Source organism: Mesoplodon densirostris, chromosome 2 (genome assembly GCF_025265405.1).
Source record: "Mesoplodon densirostris isolate mMesDen1 chromosome 2, mMesDen1 primary haplotype, whole genome shotgun sequence".
In the NCBI taxonomy this organism is placed as follows: domain Eukaryota; kingdom Metazoa; phylum Chordata; class Mammalia; order Artiodactyla; family Ziphiidae; genus Mesoplodon; species Mesoplodon densirostris.
This window is the reverse complement of record NC_082662.1, coordinates 151,867,068-151,894,732: the sequence shown is the minus strand read 5'-3', so window position 1 is coordinate 151,894,732 and position 27,665 is coordinate 151,867,068. Positions and strand designations below refer to the sequence as shown.

At 39.7% G+C, this 27,665-nt stretch overlaps 1 protein-coding gene across 2 annotated transcripts in view; it reads left to right on the top strand.

Moving 5' to 3' along the window:
• Positions 1-27,665, top strand: part of RGL1 (ral guanine nucleotide dissociation stimulator like 1) — a 128,798-nt gene that overhangs the window by 36,096 nt on the left and 65,037 nt on the right. For both annotated transcript variants that reach the window (XM_060091149.1, XM_060091148.1), the window contains exons 3-4: positions 3,121-3,329; positions 27,212-27,289. In XM_060091149.1, coding sequence (XP_059947132.1) covers positions 3,121-3,329; positions 27,212-27,289 — 287 coding nt within the window. The remainder of the gene's footprint in view (positions 1-3,120; positions 3,330-27,211; positions 27,290-27,665) is intronic.

The window sequence follows — 27,665 nt, the reverse complement described above, 5'->3', positions numbered from 1 at the left end:
AGCAAGTGCTCTGACATCTTAAGTTGCATTGTTAACTTTTGTGAGAATGGCTTTAGGCATCAGAGCAATTCCTGTACTTCATTTTATGATATTGCCATTGATGCACACCTGTTGCCATGACAGAATGATTTGTAAAATCTAAATATTCAGAATATTCTATTAGCCATTCTGTTAGCTCAATCATGGTTCTTCCTAATGTACAGATAAAAACACTGAGGAACAGAAACCATTGAAGGGACTTATGGGGATCAAGCATGCGTACTGAGATTTTTTTCAGAGTAAAAGGAGTGAAGGGAGGCGACTGCGGTAATGAGTAACATGATTCCATTCCCAAGGGAGAAACGTGGCTTCCTGCCAAATCTGCTTTCTGGCAGGAAAAGGGACCCACTTCATCAGGGTCTTTGACAAGGATTTTTCTCTGTGTTTGAATTTTTGGCGACATCACTGCTTAGGGAAAAATCAGTTCTTTTAAATAGTTATTACTTGTAATAAGAAAAGATTTAAAGTGGAATTTGCATTGTGAGTAAAGTAAGAATCATCAAAGTATAAAATTGTTTGGTGAGGGAACCCTGACATTGTCACAAGGTAAGGAAACTTGATTTAGGATTAGAGCTTGACTATCTGTAGAAACTGAGAAGCCATTCCTTTTGTTGTTGTTAACATTTGAAATTGAGGTATATTTTTTAACTACTACTTTTTAATATTATCAGACTGATCATTATTTTGGCCAGATCTTTAGAGGTGACAAAGTAAAAAACACAAAATATCCCTAAATTTTGGTAGTAAGAAAGAGATCAAAGGAACATAGATTTTTTACATTAATTTTTATTGGAGTGTAGTTGCTTTACAAGGTTGTGTTAGTTTCTTGCTGTACAGCAAAGCGAATCAGTCATATGTATACATATATACACTTGTTTTTAGATTTCCTTCACATTTAGGTCACCACAGAGCACTGAGTAGAGTTCCCTGTGCTATATAGTAGGTTCTCATTAGTTATCTATTTTGACCATGGTAGTGCATGTATGTCAGCCCCAATCTCCCAGTCATCCCATCCCCCTCTTTCCCCCTTGGTAACCATAAGTTTGGAACAAAGATGTTTGAAGATAAAAATTAACATTTTATTTTATAATGTCTTGATTTTTCTTTTTTAAAGTAAAAAGTGGCATATGTGAATTAAGTTTGAAATGCATCACAGTGACTTACTAAGCTAACATTTTCCAAAGTTTGTTCATTCTGATGTTCTGCAAGATGCTCTGAGACTAAAGGGAAATCCATTAGAAAATGTCATATACCATATCCTTCTTTTGGAGTTTCATACCATGTTAACATATTAAAAACTTTAAGAAATTCTACAACGCAGAAGTATATTGGACTTTGTTTAACTCTATAGTTTCCAAACTTGACTGCAGGACCTTTTGTTTTGGAACTAGTGTTTTACAGCACACACTTAGGACAACACTGTACCAAGTAACTAAAAACATAATTAGACTTTGAAACCATATATATTCTTCATTTGTTGTTTCTAGTTAAAGTTAACTGAAGCTCCTGGAAGACAGATGGATACTATTAGGCCTATTCTAAAACTACATACAGTGTGATAAAGAATGATTGTAAGGCCATGATCTGAGTCAACAGGCCTAAGAGGCCTAAAGAAACATTTGGTATTTTGACTGAACCAGAACCCTTTCCTTGGTAAAGTAAAAGTATCTTTCAAAAATTAAATAAAGAAATCAAGTCATCCACCGCATATGCTGGAGTCTTAATATTAACTCCTGCTAGCAGTTAGCTGTGATGACATTAAGCCCCTTCTAAAAGTGATGGCCTTTGCTTTGGTCTTACAGAAGGCAATCTTGCCTGCTAATTTCCTTCCAGTGGTTTAACTTTTGACAGGCCAGGTGAAGAAATAGCAAACGTGACTTAATAAGCACAATATCATCATTTAGAGGTTCGGTTCTCTCTTTTTTGCCCCTTTTCTTTAATCTTCACAGTCTGATGATTTCAATTTAGGAAAATCTGATATAAAACAATTCACACTTAAAATTCAGAGATATTGCCTGGTGATTGTTTGCATTGCTTAGAATGATTATTTGCTTAGAAAAAGTTCCTCTCTGTAGGGCATCTTCCCCTATGCCTATGAAGGACAGGTTAAACTTTGAAAATCACGTCGCTGTATAATTTGTTAGGCACAGGTTTATTGTAGAATGTAAGGCACACCTGTATTTTTCTTCAGTTTATTTCACTTCCCTCATGCTCAGTTTTGAAGCTTTACAGATATTATCACTAATCTAGTTCTTTAGTATTATGGTTTATGTCTCCAAGGTGCAGTTATACCTACCAATACTATTCATAGTTTCATTCTCATGTGATAGCTACTTTTCAGAAGGAAACGTCTTCTCTTGTACATTGCAAGTCTCCAGAAGGCAGGGGTCACGCACCCACCTACGCTTTCCATTACTCGTCAAAGATTAGCCGAGGTCTGCTCTGTACAAACACTTCCCAGCCAACTCTGTTGATGACCAGTGATACTGAATCAGAAAGTGTGTTGCCTCCCATGAACTAAAGAACATCAGATCGCGGTCAGATCTCCCTAGATGTCTGTGGAGAGCATACTGTTCCCATGGCTGATTTTTTCAAGCTATCAGCATGATGTCATCTGGCTCACACAAATCTAAATATTTAACAATCAGCTCTCCAAAGCCAGCACGATCGGTTCCGGCACACCATTGTAGGAGCTGTCTTTGAGAGTGAGTTTGAAAACTTACCGTGGAACAATACAGAGGGAGTGATTGATAAAGATTTGCTAAACTTGGTCCTGGGGGTCATAGAAAGCATTCTCGACAGGATATGCCAGCAACCTAGTTCTTGATAGGGAAGTAAGTAGAAGCACATGTAACCTCTATGAAGTAATACCTCTACTTCTAGAGAGGAAGGGAATGCACATACCACCCCTACATGCCCCTGCCCGCCCATCCGGCTCTACTACACTCACAGGTGAGAGGATTGCCTTACCTGACTTCCTGTAGGGAAATTAAGGGAAAACATGCTTCAACTACTTCAATGTTTTCAGTTTTACCTTAGGGAGTCATTCCTCCTGATCAAAATCATGAATTTATTGTACAGGTTGAAGGCGACCAGCTGCCTCCGGGGCATACAGTCAGTCAGTATGAGACGTGTAAGATCAGGACCATAAAAGCTGGCACATTGGAGAAGCTCGTGGAGAACCTGCTGACAGCTTTTGGGGACAATGACTTTACCTACATCAGCATCTTCCTGTCAACGTACAGAGGCTTTGCCTCCACTAAAGAAGTGCTGGAGCTGCTGCTGGACAGGTAAGAATCTGAAGGGGTGTGAGAGGCGACAGAAAGGTCAGGCTGTTTGCAGAGTGAAGGCATGAGGTTCTGAATCACCTGCACTTGGTATGCTGAGAGAGACACGTGAGGAAGGGTTACCTGGAAGGAAGGACCTTTGGAACAAAAGGCATGGAGATTATTCAGGAGCTTCTTCACTGTCCATTTCTGGTAAAAATATCTCACAAAAGCATCTATAAAAGAGTTAGGAGTACCTATCATAAAGGTAGATTCAATTGTTTATAGATTTCAGTTATCATTTGCCACTCTACAATTTTCTCCATGTTTTCATAATTTTCTAAATTAGTCAATTAACCAGGAACCTTATTGGGTTGTTGTGAGAATTAAAATTGCTAAATGTACTATTAACAATCACCATGTATTGGCTGCTTTACGGGTATGCACAGACATATCGTCCTTGATCTATGTTGTTAAGTCATATGTTACACAGAATAAATAGAGCAGTGTGCATTATAATTCACACATTGATAATTGATAGCTGTATTTCCCCCAATTATTTTTGTTTTATTTATATAATTAAGCTTGATCTTTTAAAAATTATTATTAAATTGACTTGGTATTGGGAAGAAGAAAAGTGTCAGCTAAACGATTGCTTTAGAATCATGAGAGTCCTCATCCACATCCTTGTATTCTGGGGTTTCCTGCATAAGGAAGGAAGGAAGGAAGGAAGGAGGGAAGGAAGGAGGGAGGGAGGGAGGGAGGGAGGGAGAGAGGGAGATAGGGTGTTCTGTTTGACTTAGTGAATATTGATTTTTAACTAGATTTTTAAATTTTGAAAGTAATAGATGCTCGTGTTAAAAATTCTTATACCATCGAAGGGTATAAAAAGAAACGTTAATGTTTTCTCATATTACTACTTTTTCCTAAATAACATTTATTAGGTTTTTTAAAATACGTGGAAGTAGGAAGAAAAAAAAATAGATACAAACTGTAACCTAATTAGGCAGATAACACATATTAACATTTTAAAAATAGAAGTAATCCATGTATATAAAGTTCAAACAATTCAGAAAATTATGAAAAAAAATAAGAAATAAAAAGAAAAAATTTCTACTTCCCCAAGTCCCATTTCCAGTCCCATTCTTCCTGGATAATAACTGTAAATTATTCCTTCTGTATTATTCCCAAGTTTTTCTGGGTGTATAGAAATGTGTGTTTATATATTTTTATTTATGTATGATTTTATCATATATATTTACGATATAAATAGACTCATAGTACATAGTGTGTTCTGTGCCTTGCTTTTTTCGCTTATCTTTGTCTTGGAGATTTTTTTACTCAGTAAGTTCTTCAACATATATAAAGGGCTTAGAACAGCGGCTGGCATAGTGAAAGCTCAAGAAATGTAAGTTATTGTTATTTTAAAGTCAGCACATATAGATAGGTTTACTATATTCTTTTTAGTGGCTTTACAGTACTTATTGAATGGAGTATTCTATGGATGGACAGTTAAGCTCTCTCCAGTTTAATTTGTTTTTAAACTTTTAAACAATGCTGCAAAGAGTGTCTTTGAGTATATATTTTCTAAGTATTTGTTTGAGAACTCTATAGGATAATTTCATAGAAGAGCAGCTGATGGGTCAAAACATATAAACATTTTAAAATGTGAAAGATGTTGCTAGACTGCCCTCCAGAAAGCTGTACCAACCACTCTCCTGTCCATAGAAAATGAGAGTGTCCCTTTGCTTTCCCTACACTCTTACCAGCTGTATTTTCATGTCTGCAATTGAAACCATCTCTGCTATCATCTGTCCATTGAAAAGTAGCTCATTGTTTTTATATTTATGTTTCTTACATTTATGAGTGAGGTATAGCATGTTTTAAAATACTTATTGGTCATTTGTGTTTTTTGTGCACTCTCTTCATATCTTTATTTTTATTTTGGACTATTGTTATCTAATTGTTGATCATCTAATTGTAACTCTTTGTATATTATCAAAATTAGTTTTTTTTGCCTATCATATGTTGGAAATATTTTTTTCTAATTTGTCCCTTGGTTTTAAAAGTTGTTTACAAATATTCTTTTTTATGAAGACATTAAAAATTCTTTTTATGCAGTCATGTTTATCAGTCTTAAGAAAGGCCTTTAATAATCTAATTCTGTTACGACGCGAATAAGGTTATTGATAACAGTGAGTTTTTCTCAAGATATTTTCCTCATAGATGCATAAAGAGTGAAATCGTTTGGACCAATGGTTATTGATATGTTCATATTCAGGAACATTCACAGAACGTCTATACTTTATTATGCAGTGATCCGGTTAAGATAACTCTGGACTTTGACGTAGGTGGGAAGTTCCGTAGTTTTTTTTCACATAGCAGTACTTAAAATATTAAGCCTGGAATATAAACCTGTGGGATTAGTGAGTCATTTCTTTCATAGTTTGTTTGCTCGTATAATACCTCACACCTATAAATAGAACCTGAAGAATTATATGAATTTTCTTTCCACTGTTTCATATTTATAAAAAGGATGCAGTATGCTAACTGTTGGCAGGCAGAATGAGGAAATAGGTCAACACATCAAAAACTCCTACAAGTTTTCTTTGGAATTGGTAACCTCTTCTGCTTATGGGGTAACTCCATTGATAATAGACCACAGATGTCCATAGTCAGTAAAAGAGTACACGTGAATTCCAGCTGCTCATCATAAATAGTGGGCATACACACAGGAACTAGAGTGTTTAGTCTGTGGCTCATGTACATCCAGCTTTTATTTGATGATTTAAAAAAATCAGTTTGTTCTCCTATCACGGTGGGTAGACATTTTTGGATTGTTAAAATATTGCTAGATGACAATTGTTAAATAATAGAATCAACATGAATTCAAATTACATTTAATTCAAGCAATCATTTAAGGTATAACTGAATGAAGAGTTAAGGTATATCTTGAACTGTTTAGGTAGGCCAAGGCTTGACCTTGAATTTAATCTCATAGTCAGATCCTTTGATTCTGACATGAGTGGAATCAACACGTACTGAATGTCTATAAAATACCCAGTGCTCTGCAAGACACCATGTGGACGAAGCAGAAATTTGAGACTTGGTAAGTTCTCACCCTTGTGATGAATTTACTGTGAAGCTGCTGGTATTTAACCTCCAGGGGCCCTCACTTGCAGTCCACTCTACGTAATTTATATTCATAATTTTATATTCTTTTTCTTAGAGAGGACCCCTCAGATTACATATGCTGGCCCCGCAAAACATGGATCCACCCTCACAACTTAATATTTTACTGCAAAAGATAATTACGTGCAGAAAACAAGTAGACAACTACTTAAAATGGTGTAATAGTGAAACTCTGACATGTTCTACAGAAGTTCAGAGAAATAAATCCCACTTATTTTGCTTCCTCTGCAGAAATTTGGATTTGTCCATATATGTACAAACTTCATTATAAATATTTCTTCCTCATTCCATTTCCTACTCTCTCTTATATCCTATGGCCAAATGTTAATCTTTGATTTTAACCAAAATGCAGATTCTGTGAAACACTCGGTTCTTAAATTGGTTGTCGGGGGTTTTAATGTCTGTAATTTGAAGGTAAGCAGTAAAGCTGTGTGAACTTGCCTTTTCTGAAAATAAGCTAGATACTCTATTTTATTATTAGTAAATGGTGGTAGACTTGTTTTTGGGTCTCTGGTGTTCTGATGTTATTTTTAAAATAATTTCTCTTGGATTCTTAATAGTAGATTACTTATCCTTTGTGAAATTAACACCAAGAAGTTATTACGGGATGTGCTAATCCTAACCAGTCATGAATGAATTGAAGGCAGATGCTGTGGCATTTATTTCCCTCCAGAGAAAAGTATATTTGAAATCAAGCTTTGATTTTTCTTAAGACTTCCAATCGTGTGGCTTTTCTCATATGGAACTGTTTGCTTTCTGTGATTTAAAAATATTTTTAATAGTCCTTTTCATTTTGCTAATATGAGCCTTTGTGATTGAGCAGTGGACAGTGGTTTGAAGTCATATATGGCTAATTCCTTGTGTTTGCTTTATCCCTTACTTGGGGGCGATCAGCAGTTAACAAGAAATCCTGTTTTCTGTGCTTCTCGCTGTGGCTCAGAGTTAATTCTAGGGCTCATTGGCTTCCTTTTAACCTAAGAGAAAGTTTGAGTTGTGGTTTAGCTGTGTTGGGGCTTTGAGATTTTATTTTTTCTAACTTTAAACATACATTTCACTTAAAAATATATTCTTCCCACCATACCATTAAAAAAAAAAAGTGAGGAAATTGGATACCACTGAAAATACCCAAACTCAAATGTAGGGAGAAACCTACTTCAGCTAGTGATCCTCACTGAGAACCATGAAGTGTCTATACAAATATCTAGATTTTTCTTCAGATAGCTGTCACATAAGCTACTTTTGGGTTCTTTCTTGGTCATTCTCTCTTTCTCTGATATCAGGAATGAGCAGAACTGCCGAGGACAAACATAATGGGGTGAACTAAATCTCTAGAGACTTTTGCCAAGCTGCTCATGGCACTCAGGTCACAGTTTGGAAAGGACTGAGTAATAATCTGAATTGCCCCCCCTTCATTTTGAGTGAATTCTCCCAGTGCAGGACTTTTAGAGAATAAAGGTTGAAGCCATCCCATAAACACTATGCTTTTCAGACCAATCTGACTTGAATTTGCTTGCTTTAAGTCATAGAGAGGAGACTAATTCAGTGGGTCTTTGAACTTATTTCTTATTCCCATGTTGGATTGCCATGCATTTTCACAGACTTTTATCTTATTTAGTTCATTTATCATTACCTGCATGTTTATAGATAAGGAAATTGAGGCTCAGAAACATTCAGTCAGTAAGAGGCAGAGTTGGAATTAAAACCTATCTCTTTCCAACTTGGAAGCTCTTTTCAAGCACACCAAATCACCTCCCATGTCATTTAAAGTGTCATTTAAGGGACTTCCCTGGTCGTCCAGTGGCTAAGTTTCTGTGCTACCAATGCAGGGGGCCCGGGTTCAATCCCTGGTCAGGGAACTAGATTCCACATGCAGCTAAGAGTTCATATGTGGCAACTAAACATCCCGCATGCCACAATGAAGATCCCATGTGCTGCAGCTAAGACGCAGCACAGCCAAATAAATAAATATTTTTTAAAAAGTCATTTAAAAATGTTACTTTTAAAAAATTAATTAATTAAAGAGAACATGGGCTCTAGGCACGTGGGCTTCAGTAGTTGTGGCACACGGGCTCGGTAGTTGTGGCACACGGGCTCAGTAGTTGTGACTCGCGGGCTCTAGAGCTCAGGCTCAGTAGTTGTGGCGCAGGGGCTTAGCTGCTTTGCAGCATGTGGAATCATCCCGGGCCACGGCTTGAACCCGTGTCCCCTGCATTGGCAGGCGGATTCTTAGCCACTACACCACCAGAGAAGTCTCCATGTTAGTGTTATTTTTAAAGAAAGGGATGATTTGGGTATCCCACTGAGCTATCCTTTTCTCTGTTACCTCAGTTGATTTTCCTTGGAAACTGGATTTCCTGAGGAATACTCCCTTCACATGGTTGTGAGCAGGTCATTTGAACATCAGTGCTCCTATTCATCCATCCATTGAAATGATATTTACCAGGTGTTTAATATCTACCATGTATTGTACAAGGTGCAGTGCATATAATGGTAAACAGACTGGTCATGACTCTTGCCCTCTTCATGCTTAATGGCTGAGAGTAACATTAAATAAGCATACAAACAAATGTTTGTAATTAAAATCGATACAGTCCTTGGGAGGTAAGAGCTAGGTTCTATGACAGAGACAATAAGAGAGGATTGTGTGGGGGAGGAGGATATTATCAAAACAAAACTGGATGTTGGCCAGTGATATTAGATGGTTAGATAGGTCATGGGCCATCAAGGTCCCTGCTGGGTCCATGGGTCTGGAGTGTTTCTGTTTGTTTGATGTACTCAGACCAAGTCCCCTGACCTGAATGTACTACTTCCCAAAGAGAACTCTTCTTGGAGGGTAGGGAGATAGCAAGTGAAGAAGCTTGGGAGGATTTATGCAGATATATTACCACTATGGGGATAGTAATCTTAAATCCATATTTTATGACACCTGGAGTAGTAACACCATCATGTGTAAAAGCTGATGCACCACCAATAACCAGCAAGAATGGAGCTGCCCTTGCCAGTGAAGCCAGTTCCTCCACAGCATAGGGAAAGCGATCAAATATAAAACCTGAAAACATTTTATTTATTTCCATAGACTTTGTCATAAGTGCTGAATATGCTTCCCCTTCCTTTCAGAGTCTGAAGATATTTTATGGGAAAAGCAGTTTTCCTGTCTTTCTTTTAGTCATGAGATTTATGCCTGAGGTATATATAGTGATAGTTAAGAGCATGGGCTTGGGAGTCAGAAAATGAATTTGATTCCGGTTTTGCACTTCTTACTTGCTCTGCGGCATTGGGCAGGTTGCTTTATCTTACTAGCTTCATTTCCTTATCTATAAAATGAGTGAAAAATAACCCTAAGTTATAGGGCTATTATGAGGGTTAAGCTTGATAATATAAAATTCTTAGTATAGTGGCTGGCAAATATTAAGTGCTTAAGAGATTACCATTGCCTTGTTTTCCTTTCTTCGTGGCACTTATCACTGTTTGAAAGTACCTTTCTTATTTTTTTAATAGAAAATTTTAAAATTTATTTATTTATTGGCTGTGTCAGGTCTTACTTGCGGCACAAGGGATCTTCGTAGCAGCATGTGGGCTTCTCTCTAGTTGCAGTGCACTGGCTTCTCTCTAGTTGTGGCATGCGGGCTTAGTTGCCCCGCAGCGTGTGGGATCTTAGCTCCCTGATTAGGGCTCGAACTAGCGTCCTCTGTATTGCAAGACGGATTCTTAACCACTGGACCACTAGGGAAATCCCTGAAAGTACCTTTCTTGTTTATCTTGCTTATGTCCTGATAGCTGCCCCTATGCAGAGACCATGTCTGTTTATTTCACTGCCATACCCTTAGAGAGGAACGGTATCTGGCAGTAGATGCTTAGGAACTATTTGTCTAACAAATAAGTAATCACTATTATTCATGCCTATTATGAGCAGGTGCATTAGAAGATACAACAGTGAACATTACCCAGCTTCTGCCTACATTTAGTGGGAGAGACAAATAAATCTATAGACTCATACCATTACTGTCAAGGCAGTTAGGGCTCAATGTATGTTTTTTAAAAAATAAACTGTTTTCAGAATTACCATAGGATCAGGCAATCCCACTCCTGGGCATATACCCTGACAAAACTTAATTCAAAAAGATACATGCACCCCTATGTTCATAGCAGCACTATTCACAATAGCTAAAACATGAAAACAACCTAAATGTCCAACAGATGAATGGATAAAAGAAAAAAATGTGGTACATATATACAATGGAATACTACTCAGCCATAAAAAGGAACAAAATAATTCCATTTGCAGCAACATGGATGCAGCTAGAGATTATCATACTAAGTGAAGTAAGTCAGAAAGAGAAAGACAAATGCCGTATGATATCACTTATATGTGGAATCTAAAATATGGCACAAATGAACCTGTCTACAAAACAGAAACAGACTCACAGATATAGAGATCAGACTTGTGGTTTCTGGGGGTGGGGAGGGAGAGGGATGGACTGGAAATTTGGAGTTGGTAGATGCAAGCTATTACATTTAGAATGGATAAATGACAAGGTCCTACTGTATAGCCCAGGGAAATATATCCAATCTCCTGGGATAAACCATAATGGAAAAGAATATTAAAAAAAGAATGTATGTATGTGTAAAACTGAATCACTTTGCTGTACAGCAGAGATTGGCATAATATTGTAAATCAACCATACTTCAATAAAAAAATAGACTATTTTTTAGAGAAGTTTTAGGTTCACAACAAAATTAAGTAGAAAGTACAGAGACTTCCCATATAACTCCTGCACCCAATCATGCCCACACTATCAACATTCCCCCACCAGAATAATACACTTACTATAATCATTGACACATTATTATCACCCAAAGTCCATAGTTTACATTAGGATTCACCCTTGGTGTTGTACATTCTATGGGTTTGGACAAATGTATAATGACTAGTATTATACAGAATAGTTTTGCTTCACTAAAAATCCTCTGTGCTCTGCCTCTGCACCCCTCCCTACCCTACCCTAGTCCCTGTCAATCACTGATATTTTGACTGTCTCTATAGTTTTGCCTTTTCCAGAATGTTTTATTGTTGGAATCATACAGTATGTAGCCTTTTCAGAATGGCTTCTTTCACTTAGTAACGTGCAATTAAGGGTCCTTCATGTTTTTTCAAATCTCGATAGCTCATTTCTTTTTAGTGCTGAATAACATTCCATTGTCTGAATGGACCATAGTTTATTTACCCACTCACTTACTGAAGAACATCTTGGCTGTGTCCAAGTTTTGGCAGTTATGAATAAAGGTGCTGTAAACATCCATGTGCAGGTTTTTGTGTAGACATAAATTTTCAGCTCTTTTGGGTAAATACCAAGGAGCAAGAATTTTGGATCATATGGGAAAAGTATGTTTAGTTTTGTAAGAAATTGTTAAACTCTCTTCCAAAGTGGCTGTACCATTTTGTTTTCCCACCAGCAGTGAATGAGCATTCCTGTTGCTCCACATCCTTGTGATCATTCGGTATTGTCAGTGTTTTGGATTTTTGGCTATTCTGGTTCGTTTGTCTCTCCTTATATACTTTAGAATCAGTTTGTCAAAATCCACAGAATAACTTGCTGGGATTTTGATTGTGATTGCATTGAATCTACAGATCAAGTTGGGAAGAACTGACTTGACAATATTGAGTCTTCCTATCCATGAACATGGAGTCTCTCTCTCCCTTTATTTAGTTCTTCTTTGATATCTTTCATCAGAGTTTTGTAGTTTTCCTTATATAGATCTTGTGTGTATATATACATACATATATATATATATATTCTAGATTTAAACCTAAATATTTTAATTTGGGTGGGGAGGGTGCTGATGTAAAGGGTAATTTTTTTTTTAATTTTATTGGGGTATAGTTGATTTACAGTGTTGTGTTAGTTTCAGGTGTACAGCAAAGTGAGTCAGTTATACAGATACATATATCCACTCTTTTTTAGATTATTTTCCCATATAGGCCATTACAGAGTATTGAGTAGATTTCCCTATGCTATACAGTAGGTCCTAATTAGTTATCTATTTTATATATATAGTAGTGTGTATGTGCCAATCCCAGTCTTCCAATTTATCCCTCCCCTGCCGCTTACCCCCCCCGCCCCCCAACCATAAGTTTATTTTCTACATCTGTAACTCTATTTCTGTTGTGTAAATAAGTTCATTTGTAGACCTTTTTTTTTTTTTAGATTCCACATACAAGTGATATCATATGTTATTTGTCTTTCTCTGTCTGACTTAACTTCACTCAGTATGATAATCTCTAGGTCGATCCGTGTTGCTGCAAATGAAGGGTAATATGTTTTTAATTTCAAATTCCACTTGTTTATCGCTGGTATATAGGAAAGTGATTGACTAGTGCATGTTAACCTTGTATTCTGCAATCTTGCATACTAGTTCCAAAAGCTTTTGGTTGATTCTTTTGGATTTTCTATATAGACAATCATGTCATCTGTTATCTCTTCCTTCCCAATCTATTGATATATACCTTTTATTTCCTTTTCTTTTCTCTTTGCATCAGCAGAGATTTCCTGTGCAATGTTTAAAAGCAGTGTGAGAGGGGACATCCTTGCTTAATGGGAAAGCTTTGCATTTCTCAGTGTTAAGTATGTTAGCTATATTTATGTAGATGTTATTTATCAAGTCGAGGAAATTTCTTACTATTCCTAGTCTGCTGAGAGTTTTATCATGAATGGATGTTGGATTCTGTCATATGCTGTTTCTCATCTATTGATATGATCATGTAATTTTTCTTCTTTAGCCTGTTGATATGGTGGATTACATTAACTGATTTTCAAATGTTGAACCAGCTTTGCATACTTGGAATAAATCTCTCTTGGTTGTGCCTTGTTTGATTCAGTTTGCTAATATTTTAAGGATTGTTGCATCTGTGTTCACGAGAGATCTTGGTCCATAGTTTTCTTTTCTTATAATGTCTTTGCCTGGTTTTGGTATTAGGGTAAAGCTGGCCTCATAGAATGAGTTATGTAGCAGTCCCTCTGATCCTGTCTTCTGGAAGTGATTGTAGAGAATTGGTAAAGTTTCTTTATTAAATATTTGGAAGAATTCATCAGTGAACCCCATCTGGATATGGTGCTTTCTGTTTTGGAAGGTTTTTGATTATCGATTAAATTTCTTTAATAATACAGGTCTATTCTGATTGTCTATTTCTTCTTGTGTGAGTTTTATGTAGATATGAATTTCTGACCTATATCACTTTCCTACTCCTTGAAGAATTTCTTTTAATATTTCTTGCAAGGCAGGCCTACTGGCAACAAATTCCCTCAGTTTTTGATTAAGTCTTTATTTCTCTTTCACTTTTAAAGAGTAATTTTGCAGAGTAAAGAATTCTAGGTTGGTATTTTTTTCCTCTCAACACTTTAAATATTTCTTTTCTTGCTTTCTGAGGAGATGGCATATATAATTCTTATCTCTGCTCCTTTTTAGTTAAAGTTACGGTTTGTTTTTTGCTCTGCCTTCTTTCAAGATTTTTTATTTATCTTTGATTTTCTGAAGTTTGAATATGTAGTGTTTTTGGCATTTATCTGCTTGGTGTTCTTTGAGCTTCCTGGATCTGTGTTTTGTGGCTGATGTTAATTTGGGGGAAATTCTCAGTCATTATTCCTTCAAATATTGCTTCTATTCCATTCTCTTTCTTCTCCTTCTAGTATTCCCATTACACATATGTTATGCCTTTTGTAGTTGTCCCATGGTACTTGGTATTCTGTTCTGGTTTTTTCTTTTCTTTTTTTTTTTTTTTTTTTGGTTTATTTGTTTGTTTGCTTGCTTTCCAGTTTTAGAACTATTTTCTTATCCTCAAGCTCAGCGATTCTTTCTTCAGCCATGCCCAGCCTATTAATGAGCCCCTAAAAGGCATTCATTTCTGTTACAGTGTTTTTGATCTCTAACATTTCTTTTTGATTCTTCCTTAGAATGTTCATCTCTTTGCTTATATTATCCATCTGCTCTTATATGTTGTTTACTTTTCTGATTAAATTTCTTAGTGTGTTAATCATGGTTTTTATAAATTTCTCGTCTGATAATTCTACCATTCCTGCTATATCTGACTCTTGTTCTGATGTTTCTTTAGTCTCTTCAAAATGTGCTTTTTTGCCTTTTAGCATGCCTTGTAATTTTTGAATAAAAGGTGGATATGATGTACCAGGTGGAAGGAAATGGCATTCAGTAATGTAGTTGTAATGTACGGGGGTGTGGGACAGGAAGGCATTCTGTAGTCCTGTGATTAGCTTTTAGTCTTCTAGTTAGCCTGTGCCCCTGGACTGTGAACTTCATCAGTGCTTCTCTGTTGTTTTTATTTCCTCCCTTAGGGAAAGGGTGGCTAGAAGGGCCTGGAGACGGGTATTTTCTTTCCCCCATGTGGAAGGCTAGAGAAGACTGGAGTTAGGTATTTTCCTTACCCAAGGTAGGTGAAGCTCTGACAAAGGCCCAGCAGATTAGACTCTGGTAAAATTGTTTGTCCTGAGGGCAGGTCTTGTTAAGAAAAACAGAGTGCTCTAGTGTATTTCAAAATGGTTCCTTTTCCCCTTCCCTTGCTGGAAGCAAGAGGAGGTTTTTCTCCTATATTAACTATGATAACCTGGTCAAGTTCCTGGAGGTAAAACTCATAGGAGTGTGGTGCTGTGTCTACGACTGGGTCCCCCTGGAGTTTTTATCCCTCAGACTTGTCCACACTAAGTCTGCAGCAATTCATCAATTACAGTTCAGCATTTGTTTCCCATGGAGATTTCTGCTCTGCTATGTTGTGGTTTTCTGTATCTGTCTGACTGTCTCTTCAGTTTTAGTGGGCACGGGTTTGCCTTGTGACCACACTTCTCTGATGGATCTAAGAAGAGTTGTTGATTTTTCAGTTTGTTCAGCTTTTTATGTGTTGTTAGGATGAAGTGGTGACTTCTAAGGTCCTTACATGCTGGACTGGAAACTGGAAGTCCTCTTTTGCCCATTTTTTAATCAAGTTGTTCATTTTCTTATTGTGAGTTTTAAGAGTTTTTGTACATTTTGGATAACAGTTCTTTATCAGTTATGCCTTTTGCAAGTATTTTCTCCCTGTCTGTGGCTTATCAGTTTCTCGATTGAATGTGTACTTTAAAGAACCCCCCCCCCGCACCCTCCTCCCCCCACAACCCGGGAACTGTGAGGTGGTTGTAGTGAACCTCCTTTTAAAAGCTCATAACACAAATCCATTCAGCTCTTAAATGCTTCCTTAGCATAAGAAGTTGGGTAAGCATTTTTGAATTGCACACAAAAATGTTCCAAATTACTTTTTGTGAAACCTCACTTAAAAATAATTAAGCTTTAAAAAAAATTAGTTCTGTAATTAGACTAGGCACTTGCCACATATTCCTAGATTCATGCTGGCATGCAGTGCTCATTGGATTCCCTAACTCCCTTCTCTTTTGGTAGGAGCAAGGTTTACTAATATCTTCCCTTTGTTCTTCCAGGTCCTAAGAGAGGGGGTTATGAGCAGAGAACACTTTAGGGAGCAGGTATTGGAATCTAACCTACTTAGAGGGCCTCACAGCATCTTATACTAGTGACGACCATAAGTCACCTCCAGGTGCTTGTCTCTTATAACAGTAACACTTATATTAAATGTTACTATTAAACTCATAGTACAATTTTTCTACACTTTTGTCTCTTCTTAGAGTGATTTATGTCTAACTTCTATCACTTATGTAGGAAAGTTTTTCAATACCATGCCATTCTCTTCATTTATTTTAGTAACTTCCCTCCATAACTCTCAACAAAATCAAGTGGAAACAAACAGAGTGGTTGATTCATCCATTGAATCTTTTGTCCCACCGTGCATGAAAAGGTTGAGATTTATTGGTCAGTTGATTTCAGGATGCTCATCCCATTCATAGAGTGGGAAAGCTTTCAGGAAATCCTAACATTGCTTTGTTTCCTTTTTTAGCTTTAAATACGGATATACTGGATATCCTGACGAGGGTGAGAATTTATTAAAAAATGAAGGCCATTTCTTAAGATTTTTGTTATAGCAGATGAGTTTCAATAGATTTTGTTCAGGTTTGAGTGTTGATGACCACATAGGCGAGAAAACCCTCAGTTTGTATATATGTTATAGGTTTTAAAAAAAAGACAGATTGCTTAAAGGTAAATTGAACTCAGATCTTATTTCCTGTGGCTATTAGGACGATAAAAGTGTTGCTGATAGAAAAGAGGATTATAACAAGGGTTATGAGAATCTTTGGGTATCGAAATGCTTCTAACATCGAAAAGAATGTTGAAAATTTTGTAGGGCACGTTCTTTGTGAAGGGTCCCATGCTCTTGCTGGCTCATGCTTTATCAGGGGGAGAAAGAGGGTTAATTTCATTAAGCTATAGAAGATACAACATTTATAATAATTTACACTCCCAACTGTGGCAGGCAGAATAATGCCCCCCACCCTAAAGATGTCCAGTCTTAATCCCTGGAACCTACAAATATATTGGGTTACATGGCCAAGCAGAATTAAGGTTGCTAATCAGCTGACCTTTTAAATAAGGAAGTTAACTTGGATTATTTGGTTAGGACCAGTGTAATCACAAGGGTCCTTAAAAGTGAAAGGTGGAGGCAAAAGAGAGAGTCAGAGAAAAAGATGTGAGGATGGAAACAAGATCAGAGAGATACTATGTTGCTAGCTTTGAAGATAGAGGAAGGGGACCCTGAGCCAAAGATTCAGGCAGCCTCTAGAAGCTAGAAAAGGCAATTAGGTGGATTATCTCCTATAGCAGCAGTCCCTAACCTTTTTGGCACCAGGGACCAGTTTCGTGGAAGACAATTTTTCCACGGACCGGGGTGGGGATGGGGCAGGGGATGGCTTCAGGATGATTCAAACGCATTACATTTCTTGTGCACTTTATTTCTATTATGATTACATTGTAACATATAATGAAATAATTATACAACTCACCATAATGCAGAATAAGTGGGAGCCCTGAGCTTGTTTTCCTGCAACTAGATGGTCCCATCTGGAGGTGATGGGAGACAGTGACACCCGAAGGTCCACCTCAGATCATCAGGCATCAGATTCTCATAAGGAGCACACAACCTAGATCCTCGCGTGCACAGTTCACAGTAGCGTTCACGCTCCTGTGAGAATCTAATGCCGTCACTGATCCCACAAGAGGCAGAGCTCAGGCAGTGATGCAAGCGATGGGGAACAGCTGATTTTAGCCCAATGAGACTTGTGTTGGACTTCTGACCTACACAACTCTAAAATAGTAATTTTGTATAATTTGTTTGTGGTAGTTTGATGCAGCAGTGATAGAAAATGAATATAACATCAACAAAACTTTTGGTCTTATTAGGGAACAAGGGAAGTTGTTCATAATTCGATAGGAAACGAGGAATTCTTGTCAGAGAGATTGACTCTCAAAATCTAGTGCTTGTGGGCTTAGGGACGTTGAAGGTCAAGTGTTCGCTCACCTTCACCTTGTTCTGTTCAGGCCCTCATGCCCTGTTCAGCGTGGCCCACACACTCAGCTCTGGAAGCATGGCCTGAAACAAAGGACAGGGCTTAGCCACTACCTGCAAGCATTGTTCCTCTTTCTTCCCTGTACCTGTGGCTTTGCTTTGTTTGCTTTGTTAGCCAGAAAAGTTTAATTTGGTGCTATTATAGAATTATATCCAACTGTAATCACACAAGGGAAAATGGAAATAAGTTCTCTTCACTGCTGGGTTGCTTGTCTTTGGTAAATCTTTATTTTTGTCAAAAGGACTTGACTCTCACCCAGCATCACAGTGGGGATTCTTCATGGGAGCATGTGGCTGGACAGCAGAATCTGGATGGTAGTGATGGTTCTGCTAGAATAAACACTAAAAGGTTGCTGTCAAGGACTGAGTCTCAGAGCTTCACCAGGCTAGCTTTCTTTTCTGGAAATGAAAGAAAAATGTTTCTCTCAAGTAGCTCTTTTTTGAAAAAAAAATTTCACTTGGCAAAGGGAGGCAGCACATGCAGTTATCTTTCTTTTTTAGAAAAGAATTCCAAATTGCCCAGCAGGTTTTTAAAAAATGTGCTTATGTTTGGAAACTACAAAGCAAAACTGACAAAAAAAAAAACTGAAAGGCAAGGTACATACATTCTGAGTGATTATCGGAAAGTTTTCAATTCACCTTTGATAATCTAAAGCTGTGGTTTTGACTCTTTTCTAGCAGTTGGTGGGAGGGGTTGATCACAAACCCCTTTAAGAATCTGCTAAAGGGGCTTCCCTGGTGGCGCAGTGGTTGAGAGTCCGCCTGCCGATGCAGGGGACACGGGTTCGTGCCCCGGTCCGGGAGGATCCCACATGCCGCGGAGCGGCTGGGTCCGTGAGCCGTGGCTGCTGAGCCTGCGTGTCCAGGCCTGTGCTCCGCAACGGGAGAGGCCACGACAACAAGAGGCCCGCGTACTGCACAAAAAAAAAAAAAAAAAAAAAAAAAAAAGAATCTGCTAAAAACTATGGACCCTCTCTAGCAAAAAAAAAAAAAAAAAAAAAAAACACATCACCAAATTTGGCTTATGGCTTAGGGGTTCCCAAACTTCCCTAAGTTCATCCAGGGACCCTAGGTTGTGACTCTCCAGGCAAAGTTTCCCTAGCATGAGTGACAGGACCGTGTAGGTGGCCATTAGGAGTCAGAGGAGGGCACTGCTCCTAGTATATTATGAGTATGGTTCTGAAAAGTAAATTCATTAATTTCATTAAAGTAAATGCAATGGTTTTCTTTTTAAAAAAGGTATATCTCTGAAACTGAAAAGGGGACTGGCTGTCTTTGAGTTAATTTTATTTATTTATTTTTTTAATCACTTTTCTCTTATTTGACATTTCTTTTTTTAACCTTTTTTGGAGTGAACTTAGCCCTGGAGAATGACTTCAGGCTCCTAGTCTTGGGAAACATAATTCTTTTGCCTTTGGTCTCTACTGAAGTTGCCAGCAAGTACCAATTTAGATAAATGGATGTTATATTGAGTTTTGTGAGCACAGGAGAGAAAAGTAGTCTCCAAACTGATGGGATACCATGATACTAAATTCATTGTCATTGTATTTGATTTTACGTAGCATTTTTCATAAGATTCTTTTTTTAAAAAAATTTTTTGGCTGCATTGGGTCTTTGTTGCTGCATGCAGGCTTTCTGTAGTTGCGTTGAACAGGGGCTACTCTTTGTTGCAGTGCGTGGGCTTAATGCGGTAGCTCCTGTTGCGGAGCACAGGCTCTAGGTGCGCGGGCTTCAGTAGTTGTGGCTTGCGGGCTCTAGAGCGCAGACTCAGTAGTTGTGGTGCACGGGCTTAGTTGCTCTGTGGCATGTGGGATCTTCCCGGACCAGGGATCGAACCTGTGTCCCCTGCCTTGGCAGGCAGATTCTTAACCACTGAGCCACAAGGGAAGTCCGAGAAGATTCTTGAAGAGCTCTGCAAGAGCACCTTTTTGTGGTTGGGGAAAACTGAGCCACAGGCTTGCACTGACTTGTTAATAATGTATTAATTCATCTTAAACCTAAGGAAAATCCCAACTTGTAGACAGATTCTGTGGTTGTCAGGGTGCTGCCTGCTCCCTGCCCCCGGTTGTAACCTGTTTCTTCCGTTGACCTTCCGACCTTTGTTGTATCTGCAGTGGCCGTAGCATGCTAACAAGACAGATGCACAGCTGATGGTTTAGAATTGTTACCAATTACAGGTGGAAGAAGGAGGCACCGATGAGCCACCAAGCTCTTGGGGGCAGTAAACGGGCCAGAGAAGAGAGATGGGTGACAAGGACCTGCAGTAGAAAATAGAAAAAACCTGACAGCAAGGGCATGAAGGCCATCAGACTTGAGAAAAAACTTTAAATGTGAAGGAGAAACAAGTTATAGCAAGAGACACCTTTTCATTTTCTTTCTCTGGCTGAATAGTGACTGTAAAGTTTTTGTCCTTTCCTTGGTCTCCCTTTCAGACAATTGTAGGTTGGGGCTGGAGGTGAAGATAGTATTGTCAAGGGAAATTTTATAGTGTTTTGAAACCGTCAGGTGGAACAGAAATACTAGGTACTTTGGCTGTTAATGTTCCCTTAACTATCAGGGCGATAGTTAAGGGGACATTAATGTTCCTGCTACCATCATCAATAATATGGAGATAATGTGACAAATTGAAGGTCAAGGAAGGTGGAGGGCCCTTCACAGCAAAGGCCTGGAGGGGAGGACTGAGGCTCCTTCTGGGTTTTCTGACTTTTTTTCTGATCATGGGAGAACTTTGCCTAGAGAACCAGACCTCGTGAGTGAAAGCACACTGCCTGGTTCTCTGTTCGGCATCACTGACCCCTTCCTTTCTTGCAAGAGAACAAGGAGTTTTTGCCTGTTGTCTCTGACCTTTGTCTTCTCCTTGAATAACTGGCTCCATGGTGGTAGCAAGACCTCTCCAAGGTAGGCTTGGTGGCCGTGACCCAGTTGTCAGGTCACACTTGGGTGGAGAGGTGCCTGCCGTGGAGGATATTATTCGGAGCGATTAAAAACAAGCCCCTGGCTGCTCTGTGGTGTACGGTCTGCAGTCTTAATCAAGGCCTCACTTGGTGTTCCCGACATCTGCAGGCTATTTCACTGTGTCATTCTTCTGAGTCAAGGTCAGCTTCTGAACATTTTCCTCATACCTGACCTGTGTTCTTGTGGGTCAGTTAAAGAAAAAATGCTTCAGATGTTCCCGGGCTGGGGTTGATTAGAAAAGCGAAGGCTCCCAGAGGTCCTTGAGTCAGCAGCTTCATGTGAGGTCTCTCTTGCCTTGACTTCCTCCTCTCTGTTCTTCATCATCCCCAATAAGTAGCTCCTTCCCTTCCCTCCCCTCCCCATCCTCAGTTATTCGTGATAGCAGAGGGCATTAGTGAATTCACTTGGCATATGTTTAGTGAGTGTCCGCTAAGCGCAGGCTCTACGCCAGGCTCAGGGCATATAGCGGTGAGCGCGGTAAAGGGTGAAAGCAAAGCCCTGAGCATGGCCAGCCAGGCCCTCGTGATCTGCCCGTGCCACCGGCACGCTCACCTCCTTCTCTGTCTCCGCTTCATCTGTTCTGCTCCTTCCTCACCGGTCTTCTTGACGTTTCTCAAGCACACCGTCCTGCCACTGCCCCAAGGCCTTTGCCCTGGCTCTCCCCTCCACTTGGAAGGCTCTCCTCCTAGAGATCTGTGTGGCCCATTCCCTCACCTTCTGGAGGATTTTAGTTCATTGTCACATTCACGTCAGGCCTTTCCTGGACACTCATGTGAAGCAGCTACCTCAGGCCCTCCAATCATGTCTGAGTGCCCTTGGCTACTTTATTCTTCTCCATTGCACTTTTCACCATCTGACTAGTGTATATGAACTAATTACTAGTTTATTGCTTATCTCCCCCCACTGCATTGTGCTCCATGAAAACAGGGGCTTTGGTTAGTTCACTGCTGTATCCTCAGTGCCCAGAATAGTGCCTGAAAATAGGCTTTAATAAATACTCATTGAATGAGGACTAAAGGAGTGAAAGAATGAATGACCGAGTAAGTGAAAAGCCCAAGGTTTCTAACCTCAAAGAACTTATCATTTGGTGCAGGGAGACATAAAATAAATAAACAGAATAACTATGGTTTGTGTGATCGGGTGTTGACTCAGAGACTGGGCTCTAGAGTCTGACTGTCAAGGTTCAAATCCCTCCTTTACTTACTAGCTGTGTCTTTTTTTTTTTTTTTTTTTTTTTTTTGCGGTACGCGGGCCTCTCACTGTTGTGGCCTCTCCCCTTGCGGAGCCCAGGCTCAGCAGTCGTGGCTCATAGGCCCAGCCGCTCCACGGCATGTGGGATCCTCCCGGACCGGGGTACGAACCCGTGTCCCCTGCATCGGCAGGCGGACTCTCAACCACTGCGCCATGAGGGAAGCCCACTAGCTGTGTCTTTGAGGGCAAATTACTTAAGCTCTCTGGGCCTCATTTTCTCATCCATTAAATAGGAAGAATAATAATACTATCATCTAGGGTTATTGTGAGAATTAAATGAAACAATCCATATAAAGTGCTTAGCACAGTGCCTGGTATATAGTGAGCTCTCAATAATTATTAACTGCTGTTATCATGGGATCACTTACCATAATCAAGTGGAGCCTGTAAGGTTCTTCAGGATTATCCCCATCCTGGTCTGATGTTGCTGAGACTTTTCTGGTAGAGAGTAAAGGTTAGAAAGCCCCCCGCCCCACCAGAAGTACTGTCCCTGGGGATAACTTTATCTTAAGATTTCTTTGAACCACAAGTATCCCTGGTCCTCCCTTCAAACACATACTAAATGTTTTATCTGCCCGAATAGGCTCCAAACAATACATCCATCCCCCCTGGAAATAACTGTTTCCTGTTTAAATATTAGCAACCAGTTAAACATTATATTGAGTTTTTTTTTCTTTTTCTAGTAAATTTTAGGCTGCAGTAAAAATTGCGCAAGGCTGTACTTTAGGAGACATTTTTAAATCTTTCTTTTGCCTTGGGATACAGAGAAAACCATGTCAGAAGTCATTCTGACAATTTGTGTTTTAAGTTTTTTGAATTGCCATTTAAAGAAGGGCAGTTTGGTAAGCCTTCTTAAGAGGTTCGAGCTTTGATCTTAAATTCTAGGGAGGTTTTGCAGAAATTGGAGGTGACGTCGACAGGTTTGTCTGTAGCTACTCATTAATTAAACACACACACACATACACACCCTTTATTTACTCCCCTGGAGTAAATGAATTGAACTTGACTTTGGTTTTTGATGGGAAGCTATGAGAGGGTCCAGGAAACATCAAAGAAACACTCTTAATCTCATAAAACTAACTCTTAACTCTCAAACAACCTAGCTTGAACGTTAAAGAGTTCTTGATGCCAGTGCTGGTCTAGTTTCTTTTCTATAAGGCTTTAATTCTCCTTAATGATAAGAAAAGTGCAGGGGCAAATAATCGTCCCCTCCCCAGTCCATTAAATTCCAGAGGGTTATAGGCTTTTTAATTTTATCTTGCTTCTAAAGGTCTCCTTTGTAAAACTGTATATACATTTTTTGGTATTTTTATACTGCTTACACCTTCAAGGTCTCAGCTTTAAGATCTTAAAAGTTCCTTTTGCATTTTAATTTTAGATTTTTGTAATGATCACAGCTATCCTAAAGCTTTTTTATGCTCCTAGACCATTAGAAATGAAGGCACAGACAGGTTAAGACCCTTGTATAAGCAAAAAGCCAGATAATGCCTTTATAGAGACAAATACGAACCTAGTCGTTGGGAAGTTCATTTCCACGTCTGCTTAGGGAACCCCACTAGGCCACTCATTTGCTCCCAATAAATAGCCATCAACACGCCTGTTGGGTGCCAGGCCTTGCTTTAAGCTCTAAAGAGTAATGAGCAAAAGAGACAGAAGTCCTGTTCTCATGGGGTTTATGTTCTAATGGACAGTAGCTGTATGAATTGCACAGTATAGTAGAATGTGTTAAAGGCTGTGGAGGAGAATAAAGCAGTGGTGTTAGTTTTGGTTTACATAGGATGGTCAGGGAAGGCCTCACTGATAAAGTGACACTGGAGCAAAGGCCTGCAGGAGCCCAGGGAGTGCACCATCGGTGTGGGAGTGGGAGGTGGTGGCAGTGAGTGTGCAGAGATTCTGAGGCAGGAGGATGCCTGGCGAGTGTGTGTGTGTGTGTGTGTGTGTGTGTGTGTGTGTGTGTGTGTGTGGTGTGGGGAAGCAGCAAGGAAGCCAGTGAGGCTGAGGGGAAGTGAGTGAGTGTAGGAGACGTGGTCAGAGATATCAGGGGCAGGTCACTTAGGGCCTCAGGAGATAGGTGAGATGTTGGCCTTTCCTCAGAGTGGAGAAGAGTGGGAGCCAGGGGAGGATTTTGAGCAGAGCAGCGGCATGAACAGCATTGCTGTGGCTTGAGGCAGACATGCCAGGAGAGGCGTTAAGCGCCTGTTGCATGGATCCAGCCAAAGATGGTGGCAGTGTGAGCCAGGGCAGAGTGATGAGAAGTGCTGGGATTCAGGATATGTCATAAAGGCAGAGCCAAGAGATTTTCCTGGTGGATCGGGCAGAGAAGGAAGCGTTAGGGATGCTGCAGCCTTTGAGCCTGAGTGCCTGGACCGTGTGCGCCACCACACACATGCCTTGTTATTGATGGTTCTGATTGGTCTCCAAGTTATTACCAACCAATCATGCTGGTCCTGACTATGAGCCTCTACTCATAATACTCTGCTGGCCGGGAGAAGTATCCATGTGGTCTTCTGAGCAGATGGTACTGGGTTCATTAAGGAGAGAGAACTTTGCTCACTCACCACGGTAGGTTACTTAGTCCTTTGTGACACCGTCTGACAGCGCCTGTGGCATCACATTCTGGGAGCAGAACTGTGATGGGTGTTCATGTCATCTCAGCCAGCATCTCAGCTCTGAGTCTGAAAAATGCAGAGAAAGAGCAGCAGAGTGTGAGAAGCAAGAGTAAAGACAAGGAATAGGAAGATCAGGGGATTTTTAGTATGAACATCTCTGGAAAGAAAAATATCAGGAGCAATAAAATGTGTATCTTTCCCTTGTGAAGTTTTTTCGCTTTTATTTCAACCTCTCAGAGGTTCCAGTTGGAAGATAAAAGATGCAATGTTTCCAGGATAACCTGAAAGAGAATTAATGAAGGAACACGGAATGTGACAAAAACAAAGATTAAGTCCCACATTTAGTCACTGAGGGCTGGCAGGCGGGAGTGGGTCACTTGGATCACTCAAGTCAGATGGGTGGCAGGCACAGTGGCCTCCCTCTTCACTCTACTTACCGCATCTTTCCTACTTAAATAAACCAGAGTCTGTTGTGAGGGAACATGAGGACAGGGTTCACTATGACGGTGGCCAAAGAGAGAGCCAAGAAATCCCACTCTATTTATTTACTAGGAATCTCATTTCCCAGCCCTGCCTTGCTCACATGGGGCTGCATAAATCTCAATCTGACTGAGTTCTTATCTCAGGGAAAGCAAAGGGTAGCCCTGGAAGCCTCTAAATAGCAGGTGCAGGACAGAATGAAGAGGAACAGGGAAGGCGGAGGCCAGTGGAAAATATCTCTGGGAGGCCAAGGAGTCCATAAGGCTGATGAGCTTGAGAAGGAGCAGGTGGATGGGGGAGGGGGCTGATGCCTGCGGCCGTAAACTAGAACCTGCCGGGATAGGGCGATGGGGAGACCAGATGGACTGGCATTCTGTCAAACCAGATGGTGGGCTTTTATTTTTAAAAGGGCTTGTAAATCCTAGGAACAAGGAACCATAAGGGTACTGGGGCCCTTAATCCTATTAGTAGAAGACAGAAGTGTTCTCTTTAAAAATGTAAACCCCACCAGTTATAGAATTTCTATTATCAAAACTTTGGGACAGATTACCAGCTTGTGAAACTCCAAGGGATCTCTGAATTCGCCACTGATGGGAAGAGAAACTGCAGAAATAGTCTAGGCATTATAAGTTAATATAAAGTCTCCTCCTTAGGAATCTAAAGTGAATTTACTCAATGAACATTCTGAACCAAATAAAATATGATATATTTGTATGAAATAGACTTGCTTACCTATGGAGTTGGAAGGACATCTAACAGTGTAACCGGGGACTGATCAATGTTTTAATAAGTTTTGAGTTTGTAATGAGACAAATTTTAAAATTTATGCACCTATTGCTTTCTAAACCATTGTTCCCCTTTGACCCCCTTCCCCAGTGGCTGGGGAAGCCTAGATCAGCCTGGCCTCGGTGTACACACTGCTTGCTCTCTTGGTTGCTGAGACACGAGGATTCTGTTCTTCAGTCCTTGTCTCTATCTCAGCCTTTACTTGAGGGTTCGGAATTATTTCCATCACCGTCCTCCAATAGGACCTATCCTCAAGGAGACCAGACTCATAAGCAGAGCATGGAGTCCTCATCTTGTGCCCATGTGTGGCACAGGCGTGAAGGTTGTGCAAGCAAGCCACATCTTCCTTCAGTAGCTACACAGAGGGGTTGATGCTCAGAGTTCATGAGGAATCTCCCATCTGTGCATCACATAACGCCTGATTCTCCTGCTAAGAGGAAAAGAGTAATTTCATCGAAAAAAATCCAAAGAAATGTTAAATATTAAGAGAAAGTTTTAAGTAGTGTGATTCATTGCTAAATCACTTTCCTTGGAGACCGTATATTTATACATACACGCACACACACATATATATATACACACACATATATATGTTTACCCATTAAATAAATATCAATAATATAGTATCATTTTTTTAAGAGTATTTATGTTTAAACTTCTTTGGTGTTCTTTTATTAATTAATTTATTTATTTTTGCTGTGTTGGGTCTTCGTTTCTGTGCGAGGGCTTTCTCTAGTTGTGGCAAGCAGGGGCCACTCTTCATCATGGTGCGCGGGCCTCTCACTATCGCGGCCTCTCTTGTTGCGGAGCACAGGCTCCGGATGCGCAGGCTCAGTAGTTATGGCTCACGGGCCCAGCCGCTCCGTGGCATGTGGGATCTTCCCAGACCAGGGCTCGAACCCGTGTCCCCTGCATTAGCAGGCAGATTCTCAACCACTGCGCCACCAGGGAAGCCCTAATATAGTATCATTTTTGATGTTATTTCACAGATATTACTTTCCTTAAATACTCCTGAAAAGTATAACCGTTGTCTTGTGCTTGAAATGGAAAAGAGTTGCTCTCCAACACTACTGACTGCATTTTCTGTTTGTCTGTTTGTTTGTTTGTTTTTATCTATAAAGGTATGGAAACCTGACAAGCCCAAGCTGTGAAGAAGTTGGAGGCCAGAGTTCCTCAGAGTCCAAGACGGTGATCAGGAAGTGAGTTTGCCTCCTCTCTGCATTACAAGCTCTCAGTCAAGACTTATTATCTTAAAAGAATGTAATTTAGTAGAGTTTTAAATTTCCTTTGGAACATTGCCATGGTTTTTTTCCATAATACATATAAAGTCATAGAAGTATTTTTTGACCATCTAATGCTCTTCATTTATTCATTCAGTAAACATGTATTGATCACCCACTCTTGGCCAGGCCCTGTGCTAAGGGGTACAGCTATGAACTAAATAAGTAAGTCCAAGCTCTTATGAAGTTCATATTTTAGTAGAGAGAGAGAGACAAAGAATCCAGGCAAAAAAGAATGAAGTAGGGCAGGGGGGCTAGATCCTGATGGAGACTTTGATTCACATAGGGTGTCAGA